Source organism: Aotus nancymaae, unplaced genomic scaffold (assembly GCF_030222135.1).
Source record: "Aotus nancymaae isolate 86718 unplaced genomic scaffold, 86718_ANA_hifiasm-v0.15.2.pri h1tg000046l, whole genome shotgun sequence".
NCBI lineage: Eukaryota > Metazoa > Chordata > Mammalia > Primates > Aotidae > Aotus > Aotus nancymaae.
The window spans coordinates 28,426,322-28,449,751 of record NW_026988460.1 but is presented as its reverse complement, the minus strand read 5'-3'; the positions used below and the strand labels follow the sequence as shown (position 1 = coordinate 28,449,751).

Below are 23,430 nucleotides of genomic sequence, written 5' to 3'. Positions count from 1 at the left end.
ACTGGAGCTGAGCAGAGGGAAGCAGCTGCCTAAGGTAAGTATGTGTCTCTGACACAGCAGAGAGAGGTGCTGGCTCGCAGAAACATAGTTCTCCTCTCTCTTCATGTCTGTGCCCACGAATCAGATGAGCCCAGGGGCAGGGGTGGCTGGGATCCTGTTTCTCTCCACCTCCCCAGCAGCCAGCCTGGGGCTTGGGCACTGGGGACTGTTTCTTGGTTGAGCAAACAGAGGCCCCCTGAGCCTCCCAGACTTTCACCCAGTCCTCAGGCTCCTGGGAGAAACCAGCCCCCAAAAGGTTTTGGTATTCCTGCTAAACCTCTACATCAACACCTTCTGATCCTTTTCCTTTTTATTAAAAAATAGATCAAGAAAATATACACACTTCAGTCCATCCACCATGGTGGGCTTTGAGGAGGCCAAAGCACCATGGTGATGGGATGGAGGCATCGGGAGAGCCAGCCCTGCCCTTGTGCCAAGGGTGCAGAGAAGAAGGGTGCCCTTGGCCAGCCTTGCCAAGCATGGCCCTGGAAGGAAAGCCTGGGCCATGTGGCTGAGCAGGATGAGAGCAGGTGCGAAGGGGAGGAGGGTCCCCGGTGACAGCAGAGATGGCAAAGGGGATCAGGAGCCCCAGGGAGGTGGGGACCTCCAGACTCATGGTGGGAACAGAGCCACACAGGGCTACCGCCCACAGAAGGTCCCGCGACCTGGTCCTCCTCCTCCAAGGACTCTGGGCCTTCTGGCCTCCTCTCTGGCCTGTCCTCTGCAGGCCCCGACAGCCATTCTCAGGCATTGATGGCCTTCCAACGCTCACTGTCCGTGCTGTTGATGCTGCCAGTGTGGCAGGGCATGGAAGCGATGTCGTCCAGGTAGGCCACCCCGCCAGCAGAGTCAAACTGCGTGCTCGAGTAGCTGGCAGCTGAGGCCCCAGCAGCCCCTGCAGCCTCCAGGCCCTCCCGCCGGGCCACAGCGTAGGGCTGGGGCAGGTGTACGTCTGGCTCCTCTGTCTCATCCACTTGGCATTTGTAGGAGAAGAGGATCTTGGGTTCCGAGCTGATGGGTGGGAGAGAGGGGCAAGGGAGCCTCAATGAGTGACTCAGGAACAGCCTTCCCTCCAGGCCGATAGGGCCAACAGATAAGGAAGGAATCAGCCAACAGTTGCCTGATCCCACCCCGAGACGGCCTGTCAGCTGGACCCCAGAGCCCATCTAGACTTGTTTTGGAACCCAGCCCTTCTCCTCCTGGCTGTGTGAGCTGGGGCATGGGGTCTCTGTGCCTGCTTCCTCATGGTGAAAGGGGCGCGTGGACCCCGTGTGGAGGATGAATGGACATAAATCATGAGCCTTCAACAGCACCTGCCCAAGCACTCAGGGAACACTGGCTGTGGCCTCTGCTCCCACTCCTGTGACCCCTGCTGCTCATGTTACCACCCACCTCATCCTGGTCTGGTCCCTCGGCCCTCAGGGCAACTCTCCAAGGGGGACACACTACACCCAATTTACAAAAAAGGAGCCTGAGGCTTCGGAGAGAAATCATGTGTGCAGAAGCAAGATGGGGCCATGGAACACTCTGGCCCTCTCCCAGCTTCACTCAGGTGGGAGGCTGAACCCCTACCCCCAAGACCCAGCAGGTGAGAAAGGAAGGCAAAGCACCCACATTCCAACCACATCAGAGGCCTGGAGTAGAACCCCCAATCCCATGTCCTCAGCATCCCATCTCATGGATGCTTCTGCAGATGCACATGTACCCACTCCCAAAGAATCCCACTGAATTCCCACCCCAAACCTGCTCCCTTCTCAATCTTCCCCCAGCAGGGTACAAACTCCATGAGGACAGGGATTTGCATCCACTGTGGGCCTCGCATCTTCTAGTTCTAGCAGTGTCTGGAACACAGTAGGTGCTCAATGAATGCTTGTGAATGAATGAGTTAATATATTATTAAATAAAAACCACCTTGACGGGCACGGTGGCTCATACCTGTAATCCTAGCACTGTGGGAGGCCAAGGCGGGCAGATTGCCTGAGCTCAGGAATTCGAGACCAGCCTGGGCAACCTGGTGAAACCCTCTCTACTAAAATACAAAAAATTAACTGGGTGTGGGGGCATGTACCTGTAGTCCCATCTACTTGGGAGGCTGAGGCAGGGGAATCACTTGAACCCGGGAGGAGGAAGTTGCAGGAGCTGAGATCACACCACTGCACTCCAGCCTAGGCAACAGAGTGAGACTCCATACCCACGCCAAAAAAAAACAGCAATGCAGAACAACATGCATAGTCTCTCTCTCTCTCTCTCTCTCGGGAAGACTTTGTGTGTACTGTATATACACTGTGCATACATATGTATGCCTGTGTGTACATGGCACATATCTACATGTATGTATATGTCAAATGCATGTGTGTTCGTGTGTATATGCATGCATGTGGGTGTGCACGTGCATGTTTGTGTGCATGTGTCTGTATGTGCATATGTTAATGTGTGTGCATGTGCATGTGTGCATGCCTGTGCATCTGTGCCTGTATGTGCACGTGAGCATGCACATGTGTGCATGCACATGTGGGTGGCTGTGCATATATCTGTTTGCATGTGCATATCTGTATACGTGTGCCCATGTGCATGTGTGTATTTTCTGCGCATGCATATTGTATGCATACACAGTCCCTCAGCATCAATTCTCGCACCCGTGCTGGAAGAAGGCGAAGTTCTGCCGGCAGCCACGCGGGGGCGCTGGCGGCTACAGACTCACCCGAAGAAGCCCCGGAGGAAGGCCACATAGATGAGCGGCGCGAAGAAGCTGAAGTACAGGAAGGTTGTGGTGTCTACACAGCTGCAGAGAAGGCAGGTCAGCACGGGGCCTCCCAGCCCCACGCTGTCCCCCTTAGCCGCCCCACTCCCTTCATCCCCCCCAGGTGGTGGATGCTCTGCCCCCATCTCCCCATGCCCCCCCCACCCAGTGGACGCTCTGTCCCCAACCTTCCCACATTCTCAGTAGGTCAACACTCTGCCCTCCACCTCCCCATGCCCCCAGCAGGTGGACGCCCTGACTCCCACCTCCCCACGTACCCAGTGGTGGATGCCATGCCCTGCCCCTCACCTACCCCTCTCCTGTAGCGGATAGACAACCTTGCCCTGCCCCCCCAACTTCCCCATGCCCCAAGCGGGTAACAGCCTGTCCCCTCCATATCTCCCCATGCCCCCAGTAGGTGGACATCCTGCTGCCCACCTCCTCATGCCCCCAGTGAGTGGACACTCTGCCACCCACCTCCCCATGCCCCTATGGTGTGGACACCCTGCCACCCCCACATACCAGAGCCCCTCGATGATGTCCAAGCACAGCAGCACACTCCCCAGCCCCTGTAGCAGGTTGAGCAGTGCCAGGATGCCCGCATACACGTAGAAGCTCCTCCGAGCTGGGGGCCGGACAGGGTGAATCATGAGGTTGCCACCCTGGCCAGGCCAGGCTCTGCCTCCCGCACCTACCACCTTCAAGCCTGGTGTATCCCCCGGGGCCCCTCTAGGCCTCCCTCTCACCCAGAGCTCTCCCGCTCCCAGCCACAGTGGCCCAGCAGACCCCCTCCCGCTCCCGCCTGTCCCAGAGCTGCCGGTCAGCTGCTCACAAGGCAGGGAAATGCGCTCCTTCAGCGGGGTCTTGGGGAGGATGACCACCAGAGAGTAGACCTATGGAGACAGGCAGGGCTGAGAAGGTGCTGGGGGTGCCAGCCCAGACCCACAACCAGGAACCCAGGCATCCAATCCCCTGCCCGGCCCTGAGGCCCCAGCCACCCCAGCCTGAACCTCACCAGGAAGAAGAAGCACGAGCTGACCAGCCAGAACTGGCGGCCCCCATGGCCATAGATGTTAAAGTCCTCAGCTGAGAGATGGGCATCAGGGTACAGGATCTCCAGGGTCCCCTGCAGGGGCAAGCAGGAAGGGATGAAGGGAGAGTATCTCAAGGCTCTTCCCTCCCAGGGGCTTTTCCTGATGCAAAGCCCCCTAAGCTTCCCACCACACCAAGTCCAGCCTCTTGGCCTGACCCTCAAGTCACCTGCCCCAGCCTGCTCCCTGGCCACATCCTGCCCACATGATTGCAGCATCCGGAGCCGGCCAGTCTTGGGTCGAGTCACATGGGGCAGGGGGCAGAGATGGGCAAAGTGCAGTCCCTGCCCCCAATCTAAGAAAGGGGCCTCTAGATGCATGCTTCTCAGGGGGGTCTGCAGACCTGCACTGTCCCTACCTGTGCTGCTTGTTAAAAGGGCAAGTCCTGAGCCTCCCGCCCCGGCACCCTGGCCTACTGGATCCAAATCTCCCAGGGACCCCAGAACATGCCTCAGTAACAAGCACCCCATGTGATCTCTCAAGTGCAAAGTTTTAGAACTCTGACGGTGATAAAGACTGGAAACCTGACCCAGGCCCAGAAGCAGTGGATGCCTAGTGCCCTGACTCCTGGCGTCTCCTGCCCACACCCACCCTCTTACCTGGGTGACAGAATAGGCCAGGGACAACACCGTGGTGATGGCCAGCACCCGCTTGATGCTGGACTTGCTCTCCAGGTGGCCTGGAAGAAATGTGCTGGTCAGTACACAGGAGCCAGCCCGTTACCAGGCCAGGGTCAGCCCACAGCCAGGAAGGGGCAAGGGAGAGCATCGCTGGGACCCAAAAGCCCAGTGGTACACACACCGAAGGCCAGGCCCAGGATGATCACACTCAGCTCGATGGCCAGCAGGAAGAAGCGGGTGATTTCCCACAGGATCTGCATGCAGAGTGGGCAGAGCGTCAGCCCAGGCCAGCACTCCCAGCCCACCCAGGCCAGGCCTCCCCAGCCTCCCTCAGCAGGCCCAGCCGCACCTTATCAGCAACAGTTGCAGCGTCCGAGGTGCTCACCGTCATGGACACCACGGCCCGGGCAATGCCTACCAGCGCCACCACGAACACCTGGTGGGCAAGGGAGTGGTGTGGCAGTCAGGGAACAAGAGCCTCCGCATTGGCAGGGGTGGCAAGCCTACCCCCACATCTACAGGACTCTTTGATTGCCAAGATAGGAAAGGAGGAAGGGGCAAGTCAGGGTGGGACTCGGAGGCAGGGAGCGGGTTCCAGGAAGCAAGGCTCTCAGACTTGCAGACCATCAGCTGTGGGTGGCCTCTGGCCTGGCCCTCCCCTCTCGGGGCCCCAGTTTCCTAACTAGCACCAACAGCCTTGGGCTGGTTAGTAGGTGAGCACGGTGGAGCCAGATGGGCCAGGTTCACGTCACAAGCAGCAGGCTGCAGCTTCCTGCTGTACCTTAGCTTTCTCCTCTATAAAATGGGGGCAGAAACAAAACCTACTGAGTTTGACTGTTGGGTCAAATGGGTTAACAGATGCAGCAGAAGCCTGCCTGGCACCCAGGAAGGGCCAAGTATACATTGGCTGTTATTATCTTATTCCTGGTTTTCATTCTGAGGCATGCGGGACTGGACGAAAGGTCACTGAGAAGAGGTGCTGAGACCTCTGAGGAAGCCACCGGCCTGGTAGGTTTCACAAAAGTGCCTGCTCAGCATCTGTGGCTCTTATCGGCCTGGTATCCATCCCCTTCCTCTCCCTCCTCACGCCCACTTCAGTGCTTTCAGGTGAGGCTGAGCCCACCGCTCCTGGCTTTAGGGACGGGCCCGGGATGCAGCAGCACTGGCCAGTGGTGTGTGCCATTCCCCTGGCCTCAGGACTGGTTCAGGGAAGGGCATGGGACCCAAGGGAGCCTCATGAGAGACCCAGGATGTCAGGTGCAGCTGCCAGGAAAGGCAGGCAGAGGGCATGCAAGCCTGGCACCATGGGTGCCACCCTGCTACCACAAGGGCAGATGGTGAGAGAGCAGGGCCATCGGGGAGTTCCCAGGCTCAGTGGGAGATGGAGATGGTGCTCCAGCAGCAGTGCTGCACCCCAAAATCCTACTGCGCCTGAGGTCCAGGAACTTCCCAGTTAGTCAGAAACCAGCTTCTATGAGTCTCAGTTGGGTTTTCTGACACATGCCGAGATCCATATATACTCTGTCTTTTGTGCCATGAGAAATTGTGTCAACAGGGCAAGCAGCAAAAGCAACAAACTGCAAAACGCCTACTGTCTGCCAAGCTCCCACTGGGCTGCAGCTATGCAGGCGGCCTCACAGGTGCTCACACGGACATCATAGCCCTCACCTGAAGCTCATACCTAGCCAGCCCATACCTGAAGCCCGCACCTGGATAGCCCACAGCTGAAGCCTCCACCTGCAGCCCACACCTGCACAGCCCAGACCTGCAGCCCACACCTGCACAGCCCAGACCTGCAGCCCGTACGTGGAACCCGCACCCAGACCGTCCACACCTGGAGCCTATACCTGGACAGCCCACATTTGGAGCTGCCTTCTCAACCACAGCCCAGACACCTCTCCCCAGGCAACATGTGCCAGGACCACCAAGTGGTGAGAATGCAGGCTCTCCCAGCAAGTAAGATGTCTTCTCCAAAGAGGTTTCACAGAATGGACACGTGAGGAACGAATGGATGGAGGATACAGTGGGCATTTTTCCCCACCCAGCATCCATTCCCCTCCCCTCTAGTACCAGCTCCCGAGTTCTGTCGTAGGGACCACCTCCCTCAGTCCATATGGTCCAGCTGAGCTGATGCTGCCCTCCCAGCTTCACAGTGCCCCTTTCCTTGCTCTAGCCACAGAGCTTGGCTCAGGGATGAGCATCCTAGGTGGGCCAGTCAGAGGAAATCCCGAGTCTACACTATCAGAAAACAAGCACTGTCTACCTGAGTTGTAGAGGCAGGATGTCAGCTCAAAGCTGCTCTTGGCCATCTTTGACACCATATGGGGAGAACTCATACAAGTTAAGTCCCAAAGAGAGCCGAGGTGCAGAAACAGATCCTAATGACATCATTTAACTGCCTGGATCCAGTCATATCTGAAGCTCATTTTCATTATAGAAGCAGTTAATTCCCTTTTTGTTTAAGCCAGTTGGAGTTGGCTTTTCTGTGAACTGCAGTGAACTCACCAGGATGTAGAAGGTGATAAAAATGGGGCTGGAGGTGATGCGGATCTTGGCCCGAGCAGATGGAAGCTTCCAGAGCAGGAAGATAAGGAAGAGCACATTGGGGATGAGCAGCATGAGGTCCCAGTACCGGACCCTGGCAGACAGGCACAGGAACTGGTTCACTAGTAAGGCCACATATGCACCCCCATCTCCAGCACACAATCTGGCCCACCCTCACCACCCCCACACACACCCCAGGAAAAGCCACTGACACTCAGCAAGCCTGCCCAGTGTTGTGACTGCCCCACCTGGAGGTGCCAATGTCTTCGTAGAGCAGCAGCAGGCAGCGATGAGGTACACTGATGTTTGGTGCCAGGGGTGGGGGCAGCGCTGTGCTCCCATTGGCCCAAGTTGCCTCCTCCAGGGTGTCCATCCCGCCAGCAGCCAGCCCTGGGGGAGTGAGAGCTGCTGGGTGAGCAGTGCAGGGGCTGTGTGGCCTGGGCCACTGTCCTCCTTCCTCTGGACCTGGGACTCCCAGGGCAAAATCAGGGGGGCTGCACAGAGCACCCCTATAAACCACCATCCCCACCCACTGCAGCTCAGTGTGGAGCTCCACACAGGTCACGACCCAATCCCCCAGGCAGGGGCCCAGTCCCCAATATCAGGCTCTATTTCACCACCTGCAAACAATAACAAAGCCACCCCCTCAGCTGAGCATCTCCATGTGCAAGGCATAGCCACTTGGCTCCTTTCAGTCCTGAGGGCCCATGAGAGCAGCGTGGGTGAGAGCACAGGCTCTGGGTTCACAGCCCAGCCCTGCCCCTTCCTTCCTGTCCTCTCCGTGCCTGTGTCCCCACCATGGAATGGGGGTAACAAGTGGGCTGTGGTGACGCCAAGTGCCTCAAACAAGGCACACACACGGGGAGTTCTTGGTAGCGGTCAGCTGTGGTTCAGACCCACCACACCATGCAGAACTCAGAGGCCACGGACTCATGTGAGGCCACAGCACTGCTGAGGGCCAGAGCTGGGCACCATGCCCTCCTCAGCTGCACTCTCTGGCCCTTGTCTCCCTCTGCTACCGCAGACACACATGGAGAGGACACTGAGCTGTTCCTGGGAGATGCACAGGAGGTCTCCAAGTGGAGACAGGCATGGGGGAAGAGGCTGTACCACAGAGGTGCAGGGCGAGCTGTGTCTGCAATAGCCAGGCTGCAGAGTGAAGCTGGGGACAGGGTGGGCCCAAAGGCCAGGGGCCCACATGATGCTCTGAGCATGAGAGATCGAGTCTAGCCTGGAAGACAGGAGAGCTGGTGGTCTGGGGTCCTGGTAGCCACTCTGGGGTTGGGGGACTGAGGGTCTGGCCAGAAAACCAAGACTCCTGAGTTAGAGGACTCTCAGGGGACAGACAGCAACAGGTACTTCTGCAGGGAGTTCTGGGTGATCGACGTGTGGCCTGGGGCACAGAACATAACAGGTGCCAACATTTAGAATGATTTGAACAGATTGGGCCAGATGCCCGTGACTCTGCTTCACCAGGAATGCTCGTAAAGGCTGTGGATGACAGCCCCAGGCTGGGAGCAGCCCCAACGCACAGGCATAAATGCCGGCAGGTTCCTATGGTGGACACCACACAGCATAAAAAGAACCCGCTGCTACAGGCAACGTGAATGACTTTCAGAAGTGATGTGGTGTGAAGCCAGGCACAAGGGCCAACAGGCATACAACCCATGGAGAAATGCTGACGGGGCACCTTTGGGGAGATAAAGAGCATGGTAATTGCGGGAGGCCTGCCAGCTTCTGGGTATCAGATCCAGGTGGTGGGTACACAGGCGCGTTCACTGTGTGGTAATTCATTAAGCCACACACTGATGACTCATAAGTCGCAGGTGCACTTCAGTAAATTTTAAAAAGTAAAAAAGACGTGTCCTGACGATACATCAAGGGCCTAGATCTCCCCATCAGCAAGGAGCAGCACAGTGAGCTGAATACCTGCCAGCAAGGTCTGCAGAAACACAACAGGAGCCCTGCCTGTGTTGTTGCTAATGTCATCCCTGAGCAACAGCAGCCCAGGACAGGGCTGGGGGGACTTAGGAGTATTCCAATTGCTCGTCCAAGCTCTCAAACACCAGAACCACCTCTGGATGAAAGGGAGGGAAGACTCCAAAGGGGGTGGGCCATGGGCTGGGGCTCAGGTTGCTCCAGTGAGCCACTCACTGGCTCTGGGATCATGTCCCCATCTAAATAAGGACGGCAGGGTGCAGTGACACACACCTGCAATCCCAACACTTTGGGAAGCTGAGGAAGGAGGAGTGCTTGAGCCTAGAAGTTCCAGACCAGCCTGGGCAACACAGCAAGACCTCATCTCTACAAAACACACAAAAACTGGCCAGGTGCAGTGGCTCATGCCTGTAATCCCAGCACTTTGGGAGGCCAAAGCGTGCAGATCACTTGAGGTCAGGAATTCGAGACCAGCCTAGCCAACATGGCAAAACCCCATCTCGACTAAAACATATGAAAATTAGCCGGGCATGGTGGCGCATGTCTGTAATCACAGCTACTTGGGAGGCTGAGGCAGGAGAATCTCTTGAACCCGGGAGGTGGAGGTTGCAGTGAGCTGAGATCATGCCACTGCACTCCAGCCTGGGTGACAGGGCAAGACTCCGTCTCAAAAAAAAAAAGGCTGGGTGTGGTGGCTCACACCTGTAATCTCAGCACTTTGGGAGGCCAAGGTGGGTGGATCGCCTGAGGTCAGGAGTTCAAGACCAGCCTGACCAATGTGGAGAAACCCCGCCTCTACTGAAAATACAAAATTAGCCAGGCATGGTGGCTCATGCTTGTAATCCCAGCTACTTGGAGGCTGACGCAGGAGAATTGTTTGAACCCAGGAGATGGAGGCAGTGGTGAGCCAAGATCACACCATCGCACTCCAACCTGGGCAACATGAATGAAACTCCATCTCAAAAAAAAAAAAAAAAAAAAAAAATTAGCCAGGTATAGTGGTACATACTTGTAGTCCCAGCTACTATGCAGGATGAGGTGAGAGGATGGCTTGAGCCCAGGAGTTCAAGGCTGCAGTGAGCTACGATTGCGCCACTGCCCTCCAACCTGGTTGACAGAGTGGGACCCTGCCTCAAAAAAGAATGAATTAATTAATTAAACATAATAGAATGAGGCCATAGCTGCAATCTTCAGAGTGATGGGGTATATTAAAGAGAACAAATGCCTGGTACATAGTAGATCCTAAGCAAGAAAATGGCTCTTTCCCTACTGTTGGGAGCGGGGCAAAGAAGCCTACCCTTCATTCACATATGCTTTCATTTGCTCGGCAGACCTTAACTAGCACCTGCTGGGTGCCAGGCACAAGTCTAGGTGGTTGGACATGGCAGGGAACAGGGCAGACAAGGCCACGCCCCCACAGCAAGGGGAAGCCAACAACAAGCATGAAACCCATATTTAAAAAGCAAACTTGGTGGGAGGGAGCAAACTTGGCAGGGTGCAGTGGCTCACGCCTGTAATCCCAACACTTTGGGAGGCTGAGGTGGGAGGATCACTTGAGCCCAGGAGTTTGAGATGAGTCTGAGCAACACAGCAAGATGCTGTCTCTACAAAGAGTTTAAAAAACTAGCCAGGTGTGGTGGTGCACACCTGTAATCCCGGCTACTCAGTGGGCTGAGGCTGAAGGATCACTCGAGCCCAACAGATCCAAGCTGCAGCAAGCTATGATCACACCACTGCACTCCAGGCTGGGCCAGAGTGAGACCCTGTGTCAAAAAAAAAAAAAAAAAGCAAGCTTCTGGAGATAAATACTAACAGAAGAAAACAGAGAGGTGGAGCAGAATGACAAGAAACACAGTTGAGACTGCTGGGGTCCCCCAATATCTACCCTTCCGTTTAGTGATGGAACTGTAGAGTTCAGCTTGCACATGGCTTCCCAGACAATGGGGACTTTTCCTAGCTTCCCTGCAACTGGGTGTGGCCATGTGGCTGAGTTTTATCCAACTGGACACAAGCAGAGTGAGATCTGCCAATTTCAGGTCATGCCCTTTTCCCTTCTGGGTGGCTGGAATATGGATACAACAGTGGGAGCAAGAGCAGCCTCCTTAGACCAGGAGGCAGAAACCCTGTATTGAGGGTAACAGAGCAATGAGAAAGAAGGTGTCTGGGTCCCCAACACAATGGGGCCTCCGTGCACGTACTAGACAGCTTGCACAGAGGCTTTCATGCAATGGATAAAAATAATCTATTTTATTACCTTAGCCTTTGTTTCAACAGCTAAGCCCAAATCCCAGTGAATATAAAGGTACTACTTGGACTGAGTGGTCAGACAAGGTGATATTTGAGCTGAGATCTCAATAAATAAGCAGGAGCCAGCCTTGGAAAGATCGAAATAAAGAACATTCCAGGGAGAGAAAGGCTTGGCCTGTCCCAAGGGCAAAAAACAGGTCAGGGTAGCTGATACCAGAAAGGTTGGCAGGGCCAGGTCCCACATGCAATTTAACTTCACTCTAAGTGCAACCAGAAGGGTGTTACGAGGAGTGAGGTGTCTGGTTTCCATGGGGACAGGATGGCTGGGCTGCCAGTGAGAAGGGACTGAAGTGGAGGAGGCACAGAGACAGGGAGGCCATGAGGAGCTCCGGCAACAGTCCAGGCAAGAGAAGCAAGAGGCTTACGCTAGTGGCAGCAGCAGGGGTGAAACAGACGGATTTGGGAGACCTCTGGGAGGGTCAGCCAACAAGACCCACTGACAAATCAAACACAGGGAATGAGAGAAGAGGCCAAAGAAGGCTGATGGTGTAGTTTCGGGCCTGAGCCACTGGGCGTTTTGCAACTTAGGCCAACGCTATCCACCAGACACTGTCCCATTCTTCCTCACTTACAAGCTACTATTTTGTTTTGGATCCCTCTATAAAGCCTAGTGTTCAAGCAGAGGCCCCTCCCCAGCACCAGAGGCTGAGTCTCCATTAATTTCAGCCAGTGGTCTCTGGGGTGGAGCCAGCGTGGAGCACTGCTCTAGTTTGACATGGCAACTGCTAGGGAGTAGAGGACTGTGGATTTCTTTGTGTGCAGAGTCCAGGGCTGCCAAATGTCTGCAATGCATAGGACAGTCCACCAGATGAGTAACTATCTGCCCCTACAGCTAGAATGCCCTGCAGAGTGACTCTGGTCAAAGTCAAGAAGGGTGGCCCTTCTCTCCTGACCAGTGGTTGGTTGAGGCAAAGGCATGTGCTGCCTCATGGGGGGATCTGTGTCTGTGTGGGACCGTAGAAGGCATGGTGTCCAGAACAGTGTCTTCCTGCAGCCCAGAGGGCTTGACCACCACACTGAGCATGGGGGAGCTTACAGCTGGAAGCGGGTATGTAGCTCTCTTCTTGCGTGACTTCTGGTGGCATGATATCATAACTTGTAACTACGAGTTGAGAGTATCAGTGACCCAATGAAGGAGCGAGATTCTACAGCCCTCTCCTCCTCATCCCTATTATTTTATTTGTTTTTGAGACAGAGTCTTGCTCTGTTGCCCAGGCTGGAGTGCAGTGATGCATTCTCTGCTCACTGCAACCTCTGCCTCCCAAGTTCAGCCTCCCAGGTTCAAACGATCCTCCCACCTCAGCCTCCCAAGTAGCTAGGATTACAAGTGTGCACCACCACACCCAGCTAAGTTTTGAATTTTTAGCAGAGACAGGGTTTTGCCACGTTGGCCAGTCTGGTCTAGAACTCCTGACCTCAAGTGATCCACCTGCCTCAGCCTCCCAAAGTGCTGGGATTACAGGTACAAGCCACCATGCCTGACTATCCCCACCCCTATTATAAAGCCAAGCCAGGCAGAGCAAAACCCTGGTCCTAGCAGCCCAACGCCAGCTCTGACCCAGGACAGAATGTCATGCAGCCCCAGGAAAGGCAGGGCCAGGGTGTAGGCCAGGCACTCAGCAGTCGCCAGGAAGCTGAGAGGCCCACTGTAGCAGAGAAAGCAGTGGGGAGGAACAGGGGCAGGGAGGAGGAGAGTGGGGAAAGTCAGACAGAGTCCAGGGTATGGAGGGCAGGGTGGGCTTCTCCTGGTTTTGCCTGCCCAGCATGCAGGCTCTTGCCAGTTGCTAAGAGCACCATTTTCCTGAGGGGGAATCTCAGCTCCTAGACTCTCTAGAAGTTTAAAGATGTCTGACTCCACCTCTTCACAACCCAGGGAATGCACCTGTGATCTAAGCCTGGTCCGTCAGGATGTTCCATCACCCTGGCCAGTGAAAATTTGCCCTGAGACTTTTGCTCTAAATTATTAGAATTATTAGAGCAAAAGTCTCAGGGCAGATTCTCACTGACAACTGAGGAAACACTCCCTGCTGAGCTCAGTAAGTCAGAGCTGTACCACCTAGACCTTACACTCAGGGACTCGCCTGAGAGTACAGCCAACACAGAGGAGTACAGAGCTGAGACATGGATGGAGACAGATCTTGATGAGCTCACTGGAGCCCCCGGATTCTGCCACACCTAAAGCCAGTCCTACCCCCTTGGACTTTTCAGTTGTAAAACCCAACAAATCCCCTTTTCTGCTTAGGCCAGTTTGAGTCTGACTTCTCTAATTCATCACTGAAAAACCTCCAGCCAACATAGGTTATGGAGTCAGGCAGACGGGGCTGCACTGCTGGTTCTGCCACGTGCTTGCTGTGTGACCTGGGGTGAGTCACTCCCCCTGCAAGTATCATGGGGACAACAACACCTGCCTAAAAAGGTTGCCATAAGAATCAAGCAAAACCAGGAAGGTAAATGTCTACAAAAGTGACATGTGTATAAAGGTGATTGCTGCTTTTCTTTCTTTTTTGAGATGGAGTCTTGCTCTGTCATCAGGCTGGAGCACAGTGGCATGATCTCGGCTCACTGCAACCTTTGCCTCCCGGGTTCAAGCAATTCCCCTGCCTCAGCCTCCCAAGTAGCTGGGATTACAGGCACCTGCCATCATGCCCAGTGGAATTTTTTTTTTTTTTTTTTTTTTGTATTTTTAGTAGAGACAGGGTTTCACCATGTTGTCCAGGCTGGTGGATCTCCTGACCTCGTGATCCACCTGCCTTGGCCTCTCAAAGTGCTGGGATTACAGACGGTAGCCAAAGTGCCCAGCCTGGTTGCTGCTTTTCTTACCAGAGGAGGGGCTGAAGGGCAAGGAAGGGAAACGAATTGGTTCCCAGGCCCATGGACCCCTCTGGAAGCCCCTGTTGCTGTGGGGTCTGAGGAGAGGCAGAGGAGGTGTCAGCTGCTCTCCCTGCCCCTACTTCCCTGACAACAGCATAGCAACCTCTGCGCCCAACTTCTGTGCTCTGGCCTCCAACCCTGGGAGGGAGGTACTTAAGCACTGTGCACATGGAGCTCGGAGAGGCAGCCACTTGCCAGGACTGCAATCCAGGCTGTGTCTGTCTCCAGCGCCCAGGCACCCCGTCAACAACTTGCCAGGTGCCCCTCTCTGGGTCTCGGTTTCTCCACCTGTGGGTCAAGAGTACCAGGCTTGTTCTAGAGCTGTCTTCTCAGACCTGAGGCAGGAACCACCCTGGTGTTGTTAACATGCAGAGATGCTGCTCTCAAGGGCAGAGGCAGGGCTGACAGTCTGTGTTTCCCACAGGCTCCCAGGTGGTGTCCCTGCTGCTGCTGCTTGGTTCAGCAACCACACTGGAGTTATGGGGCTGCTGGCCATACCAGAATTGCCATTATGAATCAAAGCTTATGAAATAACTGAAGCACTGGCTTTTTTTTTTTTTTGAAACAGAGTCTTGCTCTGTTGCCCAGGCTGGAGTGCAATGGCACGATACTGGCTCACTGCAAACTTCACCTCCTGGGTTCGAGCAATTCTCCTGCCTCAGCCTCCCAAGTAGCTGAGATTACAGGTGTGTGCCATCACATCCAGCTAATTTTTGTATTTTCAGTAGAGATGGGGTTTTGCCATGTTGGTCAGGCTAGTCTCGAACTCCTGACCTCAGATGATCCACCGGCCTCGGTCTCCCAAAGTGCTAGGATTACAAGTGTGAGCCCCTTGCCCGGCCAGCACTGACTTTTAATTAACAAGATGCACACTTCCTATGTGCAGACACGGTGCTCAGTGCTTTACATGTGGTGACACACTTAACCATGGCACTGGCTTCTAGGGAGAGAGGACAATTACTGCCACCTTGTACAGAGGAGAGGAGAGGAGAGGAGAGGCAGAGAAGGGGTCAGTCCTCAGCCTTCTCTGCTTAGTCTCTTAGACAGCTGCTCCCAACTACTGACAAGGAAGTGGGAGGGGTTGGTCAGCTCATGAAAGGGGCCTGAGGGCAGTGAGAAGGGGTGGAGCCCAGGGGTGATTCTCAGAGGAGGAATTCCTGGGATGCAGAGCATCCTGGGCAACCCCGGGCCTCCCAGGACCAAGGAAACTGGGACAGCCTGTTTCTTCCACCTGGGAGGAGTCTCCCAGCCTCACAACATTCCAGGGGCCTCTGCCTCCCCCCACAACCCCGCACCACCCGACTGGGGGGCAGGATGCTGGCTAGGCTCAGGTTGTGGTCACGTAATGCAGGGCCTGCTGAGAGCGCCCGGACAAGGCCTTCTCTCTCCTCTCTGGGACTCAGCTTACCCTGATCTCATCAGTGCAATAGGATTCACCAGACCCCACCCACTGCTACCGAATGGGAAACCCTGGGGAGTGGGGCCCTCAATGCTTCCCACCCCAACGGGTTTCAAATCCTGGAGCTAGGACGTGGTAGGGAAGGTTCCACAGGGCAGAGGCCAAGTTACTTTGCTCTCCTGCATTGTCCTTCGGCCTTGGGGCTGGCATGACTGTGGTCCCTGTCCTAAGCTGGAGTCCCCAGGAGAAAGAGGAAGCCTGGGCCCAGTCTGACCTGCCCCCTGCCCTGCCTCGTTGCCCTCCACCTGCTAGGCCGGTCCCTTCCTCAGGGCCTTGGTGCTGGCTCTTCCCCAGTTCTCTCCTGCCACCTCCTCTGAGAAGCCCTCCCTCCTCAGCTGCCTCCAGTGCCCGAGCAGGGTTTGGGTGTTTAACTACTCTACCCCGGGAGTGCTCAGGACCCGGTCCCCTAGAAAACGGCCTGGCACGACAAGAACCCTCAACAGGTTAGGATGGGAACAACTGAATCTCTAGCACCGCCAAGCCCCGCTGGGGACTGGACGACCCGGCAGCCCCTCCTGACTGCAGAGCAGTGAGGCAGTGGGGCAAAGCCAGCTCCCAACAGCCTTCCCCGAATCCAGGGGGAGCAGGGGCCATGAGACGGCCTCGCGGGGCAGCAAGGCCCCGAACCCGCGGCAGGCTAGGCTCAGGAGCACCTCGGCTGCTGCGGAAGCCCACCGTGGGGCTGGAGCCCGTGTCGCCACTCCGCGCCCAACCGGGTCGCCGAGGCCCGGATCTCTGCCCCCACTGCCTCCAGCCCGGGCCGGCCCGATGCCGCTGCGTGCTGCCTGCTCCCTGCTCCCAGGCCTCGCGTGCCCCCGCTCCCCGAGCGATTCCAGATTGCCCGGCGCTCCTCCCAGGGCCTTCCTTCCCAAACGCTGCCTCGGCCGTCCGAGCTGCGCCCGAGCGGGAAGGGGCCGCTCGCGGAGCAAGGAGGGGATGGCAGCGGGGTTTCCCGCCGGGGCGAGAGACGGGACTCCCCCACTAGCTGCGGCAAGAGACGGGGAAAAGGCCCCTCCTTACCTGAGATCCTGGGCCGCCCATCCGCCGCCGCTGGGTGTGCACCGACCCGGCGCAGGCCGCGGGACTCCGGCCTCCAGGGCCGGACCAGGCGGCCAGAGCCGGGGACCGTCACGCAAGAACCGCACGCGACCGGCTCCGCGGAATGGGGGCTAGACAGGAAAGGCGAGGCGGGGTCAGTTCCTGGGCCGCCGGGCTCACGGACACTCTGCAGCCCTTCCCGACAGCGGCGACCCGGAGGGCAGGACCGTCCTTTCCGTCCAGCCCAAACTGCGAAAACGGCCACTGTCCCACAGCCCCTGAGTCCCTGCACCACTCGGGCCCGCCCTCTAATCTCCAGTAACCTATAGGAACAAGCCATCAATGAAAATAAGTGAAAGAGACCAATCAGATTCCAAAAAGGCGGAGCAGCCTGCTGACCTCTTAAAGAGACAGCCAGGAGGCTGTGCGGAGACGAGATGCTGCTTCACCGAAGAGAGAGGGCTGCGTTTCTCACTCGGAAAGCGGGCGGTATCGAAGACTGGAAAGCTGAGGACGCGCCACCTCTTACTCTGCGCGCCTTCCAGCTGTGCTGCCGTCTGCGGACTAGCTGGCGGCAGGCGTGCTCCACCTCCGGCCCGGGCCTCGGCCGGACCATCGGGGCGGAGCCTCCAGGGACCGCCCCATCGCGTGTGGGCGCCTCGGGTGCTGGGCAGGGGTGACCTGGAGTCAGCACGGGGGTAAGGCGGGCTCCCAGAGAGGAGAGAGAAGGCCTTGTCTGGGCGCTCTCAGCAGGCCCTGCATTACGTGACCACAACCTGAGCCTAGCCAGCATCCCACCCTTGAAGATCAAAGGCACGTCCTGCCGCGCGGCCGCCGCCTCCCAGCGCGCTGCTCGACGGGGTGCCGCCAGGGCCTCAGGCACTCTTCTTAACAACCCTGTAGGGCGGTTATTATAGTCTCGTTTTACAGCGCGACCTGAGGCTTGGAGAGGTCCAATAACTTGCCCAAAGCTGCGCAAATGAGGAAGCGACACAGCCAGGACGCCTCTTCCCAACTCTAATTTCCATAATTCTTCACGCCGCTTCCTCTGGAAAGCCCTCCCTGATTGCGCCTGTCTTACCCCCTGGCATATATGCTGCATTCACCATACGCAAGCCATGCGGGTCTCTGTTTTTGTCCCTTGCTAGTTCCTGCTCCTGTCTCCAAGCCTGTCCCCCTGCCTGGCTGGCTTCTTGCCACATCACGTCCTCAAGAGGGTTTTGTGAGCACCCTCGCTGGAGCGGCTGTCCAGTCTCATTTCCTTCCAAACACCTTAACTCTCGCCTGTCTTCATTTACCTGCCTCCCTGTCCAGTCTCACCACCTATTATAGAATTACAGCATCATGAGGACCGAGCCACGCCTGCCTGTCCCCTGCAGGATCCTGAAGCTGACTCAGAGCCTGGTACAGATTGCAGGCACCCAGTTATTACAGGCACCCCAAGACTCACAGTCCATGACAGCACCACTGGGCTGGAATGAGATTGGGCCCCATTCTCCTCCTTGCTCCTGTCCTAAAAACACAGGGAAATTGGGGAAGAAACCACCTTGTGATCCTCTGGGACTTCATCTGGGACTTGCCCATCCTGGACTGCACTCAAATGTGCATAGCCTAAGTTTCAGTTTCTGTATTCGCCAGAGAGGCTGGGCAATGCCGGCCTGTGTGATCACAAATGACTACAGCCACAGTGGGCATGGGAAATCCAGTAGCTCCTCAAGTTCCAGCTGAGAAGTTACACACATCACTCCCACTCACATTCAATTGGCCATGCTTCTAGCCTCCAGAGGGCAGGAAACTCCCACCTTACCACGTGCCAGGAAAGAGAAGTCATGGGACATGTGTGACCAGGCCTAAAAACTACCCTCTATTTTTCTTTTTCTGCCTTTTGAGACTCAGGGACTTCTGCATTTTCTTCTCTTGAGTTTTGGACCTTATATCTAGGTTTCTGTGGGATTTTGTTTTATTTGTGAAATAACCGAGAGTATCTATTTCACCTCTCTCCCTTTAAGAACAGAGGCAGTGGCTAATTCACTGCAGTATCCACTATACACCTGACAGAGCATGACATCTGCAACCTTCAATGAATAGTAGCTTAATAAACAGAGATCTGCCTCTCAGGTTCTTCATCACCCCACAGCAGACTAAGGCGTGGCCATGGCTGACAGTAGGAGATGCTGCTGCAGAACTGGGCTCCCTGATGGCCATGGGGATGATAGCAATCCCCAAATAACAGACACCAGATAGTAGTGCTTAGGTGTGAGAAGCAGAGTGGGTGCAACTGTCATATGACCATCAAGGTCGAGCTCAATATATCACTGGGATAGACATCCTGCATAGCAAACAAAATACCTGCACAGGTTCCTTGGTCTATGGGCTGAGAGTGATAGTCAAGTGAAAGCCTCTGAGACCCCACTATCCACCACCCACCCCAGCCAAGAGAGCACATAAACAACATCACACACCAGAGAAAATGGTGGAGATTGGTGCCACCCTTGAAGATCAAAGGCATGTGTGGGAGGGTATCCCCCACCATGTACCTATTTAATTCATCAGTCCGACCTAGAAAAAAACACAGGCCGGCACAGTGGCTCACACCTGTAATCCCAGCACTTTGAGAGGCCGAGGTGGGCAGATCATGAGGTCAGGAGATCGAGACCATCCTGGCCAACATGGTGTAACCCCGTTTCTACTAAAAAATACATAAAATTCATGGGGCATGGTGGTGCTCACCTGGAGTCCTAGCCACTTGGGAATCTGAGGCAGGGGAATCGCTTGAACCCAGGAGGAGGAGGTTGCAGTGAGCTGAGATCGTGCCACTGTACTCCAGCCTGGTGACAGGAGTCTCCATCTCAAAAAAAAAAAAAAACAGAATGGCAATGGACTGTTGCAGATTCAGCCAAGTGGTAACCCCAACCACAGGTGCCATGCAGGTGTCATTGTCATTGCTAGCACAGACAGATCAGCACAGCCTCCGCTTCTCTGGATGTAGCCTTCCATCTGATCACCATGCTTTTTCATCCCTATCAGGGACAATTTGCATTCACAGGAAGGAATAACAGTACACACATATAGTCTTGCCCCAAGCCAATGGTACCTTTCCCATCCTTTGTCATCATAGAGTCTGACGGGGACTGGGCCATCTGGATGTCTTGCAGAACACTGCACTCGTTCACCGTGTCAATGACAACATGCTAATCAGGATAGATGAGCAGGAGGCGACAAGTAAATGGAAAATTTGATGAGATATATGTGCTCCAGCAGGCAGAAGATTAAACCCTACGAAGAACTGGGGGCTTGCTACATCAGCGAGGTTTGTAGGGGTCTGGTGATCTGAGGCACACCAGAACATCCCCACACACACCCCATCACAGAGGAGCAAGCACAATGCTTTGAGCCCTCTTTGGGTTCTGAAGGTCACAGATTCCACACCTAGAAGTGCTGCTCTGACCCACATATCTCTGGGTCACGTGACATCAAAGGCTGTCCCTGAGGCTATGGGACCCACAGACCCCATGATGCTAGAGGCATACGTGGTGGGAAGACATGCTGTGTGAAATTTACAGCAAGCTCTGGTGGGGAAACCATAATGTAGACCCCCTAGGGTTCTGGAGCAAGACCAGGCCATCTATAGCAGAGAACTAGACACCATTCACAGAACAGCTCTGCCAGGCTACTGGACCCTGGTAGAGATGACTAGGGGACATCAAGTGACCATGAGGCCAGAGCTGCCCCTCATGAACTGGGTTTTGTCAAGCCCACTAAGATGTAAATTCAGCTGGGCCAAGCAGCAGTCTGCTGTTAGACTGTAAGCAATCCATTGTAGATCCACATCACCTACCACTGCCACAGCAGCTCCTCCCCCATAGTTCACACCCAAGCCAATGGGCGGTTCTCAGGGAAGGAAAAGGCTGCGCTTGACCACAGCAGAGGGAAGTCTCATTACAGGGTCAGATGTGGTACCTGGAGGTGCAGTGGTCGCATGGAGCCCTTGAGGATGAAAGCCGCAGGCTACAAATGGTGGAACCAGAGGAGGGAGGAGACTTGTCCTCGGCGATGTCCTGAAGCAGCTGTCTCAACGATGTTTGCCTACTGATGTGAGAAGAGCAAACCCCAGCGTGATGTGTCATGGAGCAAGTCCTCACTTCCTGAGCCTGTCCCAGGCTGCCTAAGTGTCCTCAGGACATGGCTGCTGCCTTCCCTCAGAGCAAGCAAAGTTGTAGTCATTTTGTAACTGAACCCCCAAAGTGACATCCAATCATGTCTGTCCTGTGCTGTTGGGAGATCACATAAGGGTGTGAATACCAGAAGGCAAGAGCCATCAGGGCCATAATAGAGGCTGCCTACTCACCCCACCCCCACCAGTGTTTAAACATGCCCAAGAACCTCTCATCTGAGAAAAGGCCACATCCCACTCTAGCACCTGTCCCAGCTCTCACAGTCCATTCCACACCTGGGAATGCCTCTTTGACCCATACATTTCAGGGTGACGTAAGCGCTCCAGCCTCTAACTAGTAACCCACATTCACCCTTCTCACTTCCCTGCATCCTACGCCTCAACATGCTCCAATGTGGTGTCTGACTCCAGACATACCCGCCATCGCCAGGGCCACCAACAGCTCCTAGTCCTTACCAGATGACCTCTGAACAGGTTGGTGGACCCCATCCACCATCTTGACTGCTCTCTTCAGTGGCCTCTGGGAAGGCTCCCAATAATCCCCAGCCCTGCTAGGTCCTCCTCTCCTTGAGTGTGGGCTGGACCTCAGGGCTCACTTCTAGCTAAAAGAATATCGCAAAAGTAATGGAACATCACTTCCAAGACATGGTGTTTGTCTTGTATGGCCTCTGTCTCTTGTTCACTTGCTCTGAAAGAAACCAGTTGCCAGGTTTTAAGCTGCCCTGTGGAGAGACCCCCACCCAAGAGCCATTGGGAAGCTGAGTCTTCAGTCCAACAGCCTATGAGGACCTGAATCCTACCATGTGAGGAAGCTTGGAAGGGGATCCTCCTCAAGATGAGCCTTCAGATGAGACAGCAGCCCTGGCCAGTACCTAGCCTACAGCCTTGAGAGACCTTGAGGAAGAGGCACCCAGTGGCATCATGACCAGATCCCTGACCCACACACACTGAGAGAATGTGTGCTAATTGCTTCAAGGTGCTAAATCCCAGGATAATTTTTTATGCAGCAATAGATAACTAACAAGCCCATCCAGAGTCTCCTCCAGCTTTCCTCTCGGCAGCTCCGAGCATCCTTCATATCCTTTGTTGGTATCTCTTAACTGTTGGGGTTTCCCAGGTCCCAGGTTTAGACCTTCTCTTCTCCCTGCACTCACTCTGGATTATACAACCAATCCCAAGCCAATCTACAGCTGCAGTCCAAACTCCCCCTCATCTCACACATGGATATCCAATGACTTCCTGGATATGTCCACTCAGGGCCCCCATTCAGCACAGCCAGAAACAAACTCATCCTCTTCCCCCTTAACTCGCTGGTCTTCCTGTGCTCTCCCCTCTCAGCTATCATCCACCTAGCTAAACCAGGATCCTGGTGTCATCCTGCATGCCTCTCTTGCCGTCCTCAATCACCAAGACCAATAGACCCTACCTCCTGGCCAGGCACGGTGGCTCACACCTATAATCTCAGCACTTTGGGAGGCCAAGCAGGCAGATCACCTTGGGGTCAGGAGTTTGAGACCAGCCTGGCCAACATGGTGAAACTCCATCTCTACTAAAAATACAAAAATTAACTGGGCATGGTGGTGTGCATCTGTAATCCCAGCTACTCAACAGAATAGCTTGAACTCGGGAGGCAGAGGTTGCAGTGAGCTGAGATCTCGCCACTGCACTCCAGCCTGGGCACAGAGCAAGACTATACCAAAAAAAAAAAAAAAAAAAAAAAACACCTCCTAAACATCTTGTTTTTCCAGTCCTCTCCATCACTCCTGCCCCTACCCTGGGTCCCATGCAGAGATGCTTGTTCAGTGCACAAAGTGTCTAAGAGGGCTGCGATTCAGCCCTGCCTCTGCTACTAAGGCCCTATCTCGAGCTGCCTGTAACTAGAAAAGAACCACAGCAACCTCCTCATTTGCGGCCTTCAACGTCGTTCAATCCATTTCCAACTGGTGGCAGCTGGAAGGATTCTAAAACCCACACTGGTTCACATCTCACCCTGCTCAAAATGCTTCCATGGCCTTCCATTACCTTCAGAATACAGAATGCTCAAACCCTCTAGAAAAACATCGAGCTCTTTTTTGATCTGGATTCTGTCTCCATCAAGTCTTGTCCGTTGCCCGGCGTCACAAGCTCCTAGTCTTAAGGCGGAGTTTAGGGAGGACTCTTAGTTCTTAGGGAGGGGCTTGCACATCCCCGCTGTGCCGTGCCCTCCGCGGCCTTGCATATGGTATCCTTCTATCTGAACATCCTCCCTGCATCTTCGCTCCCCTGGGCAAGGATAACTCCTACTAAAGCCTCAGTTGTGACCTCCTACAAAATCCCAGAATTGTCCAGCTGCCTGAAGCATTGAGCCTTAGAGCTTTGGGAGAAATTAAAAAATTCTCATAAGACAATAAGAAGGTGTCAGAAAACCAGGCTCTGAACCTCTGTTGCCTTGTCAGTAAAATGGTCCGATGTGACCGAGGTCACGCATCCAGCAGGTGTGGTCGGGGCCCCCGGAGCCGCAGCTCCTACCTCGGCTCAGGCTCCCACGCCAGCGCAGGCGAGCGCACGCGCGCAGCGCTCAACCGCACACTCGGCTCCGGCCGGGACAGCTCGGGCGTTGTGGGCGGGAC

The 23,430-nt window shown here is 55.2% G+C and overlaps 1 protein-coding gene across 6 annotated transcripts; it reads right to left on the bottom strand.

Moving 5' to 3' along the window:
- Positions 1-325: 325 nt before the first annotated feature.
- TPRA1 (transmembrane protein adipocyte associated 1) lies at positions 326-23,236 on the bottom strand. Of its 6 annotated transcripts, XM_012475803.3 has the most exons (13): positions 22,844-23,236; positions 20,608-20,736; positions 19,742-19,838; positions 7,283-7,424; positions 6,996-7,128; positions 4,840-4,926; positions 4,672-4,744; positions 4,470-4,549; positions 3,795-3,905; positions 3,612-3,672; positions 3,302-3,404; positions 2,741-2,821; positions 326-1,050 (listed from the first exon to the last, which is right to left on the bottom strand). In XM_012475803.3, exons 2-13 carry the CDS (start codon positions 20,626-20,628, stop codon positions 783-785), a joined length of 1,257 nt encoding a protein of 418 aa, XP_012331226.1. In that variant the 5' UTR covers positions 20,629-20,736; positions 22,844-23,236; the 3' UTR covers positions 326-782. The 6 variants fall into 6 exon arrangements, with proteins under 6 accessions (XP_012331226.1, XP_012331231.2, XP_012331228.1 ...); XM_012475808.2 differs by lacking the exons at positions 20,608-20,736; positions 22,844-23,236 and adding an exon at positions 19,378-19,495 and having other exon boundaries at positions 19,742-19,817; XM_012475805.2 differs by lacking the exons at positions 19,742-19,838; positions 20,608-20,736; positions 22,844-23,236 and adding an exon at positions 17,047-17,172.
- Between the last annotated feature and the right edge of the window lie 194 nt (positions 23,237-23,430).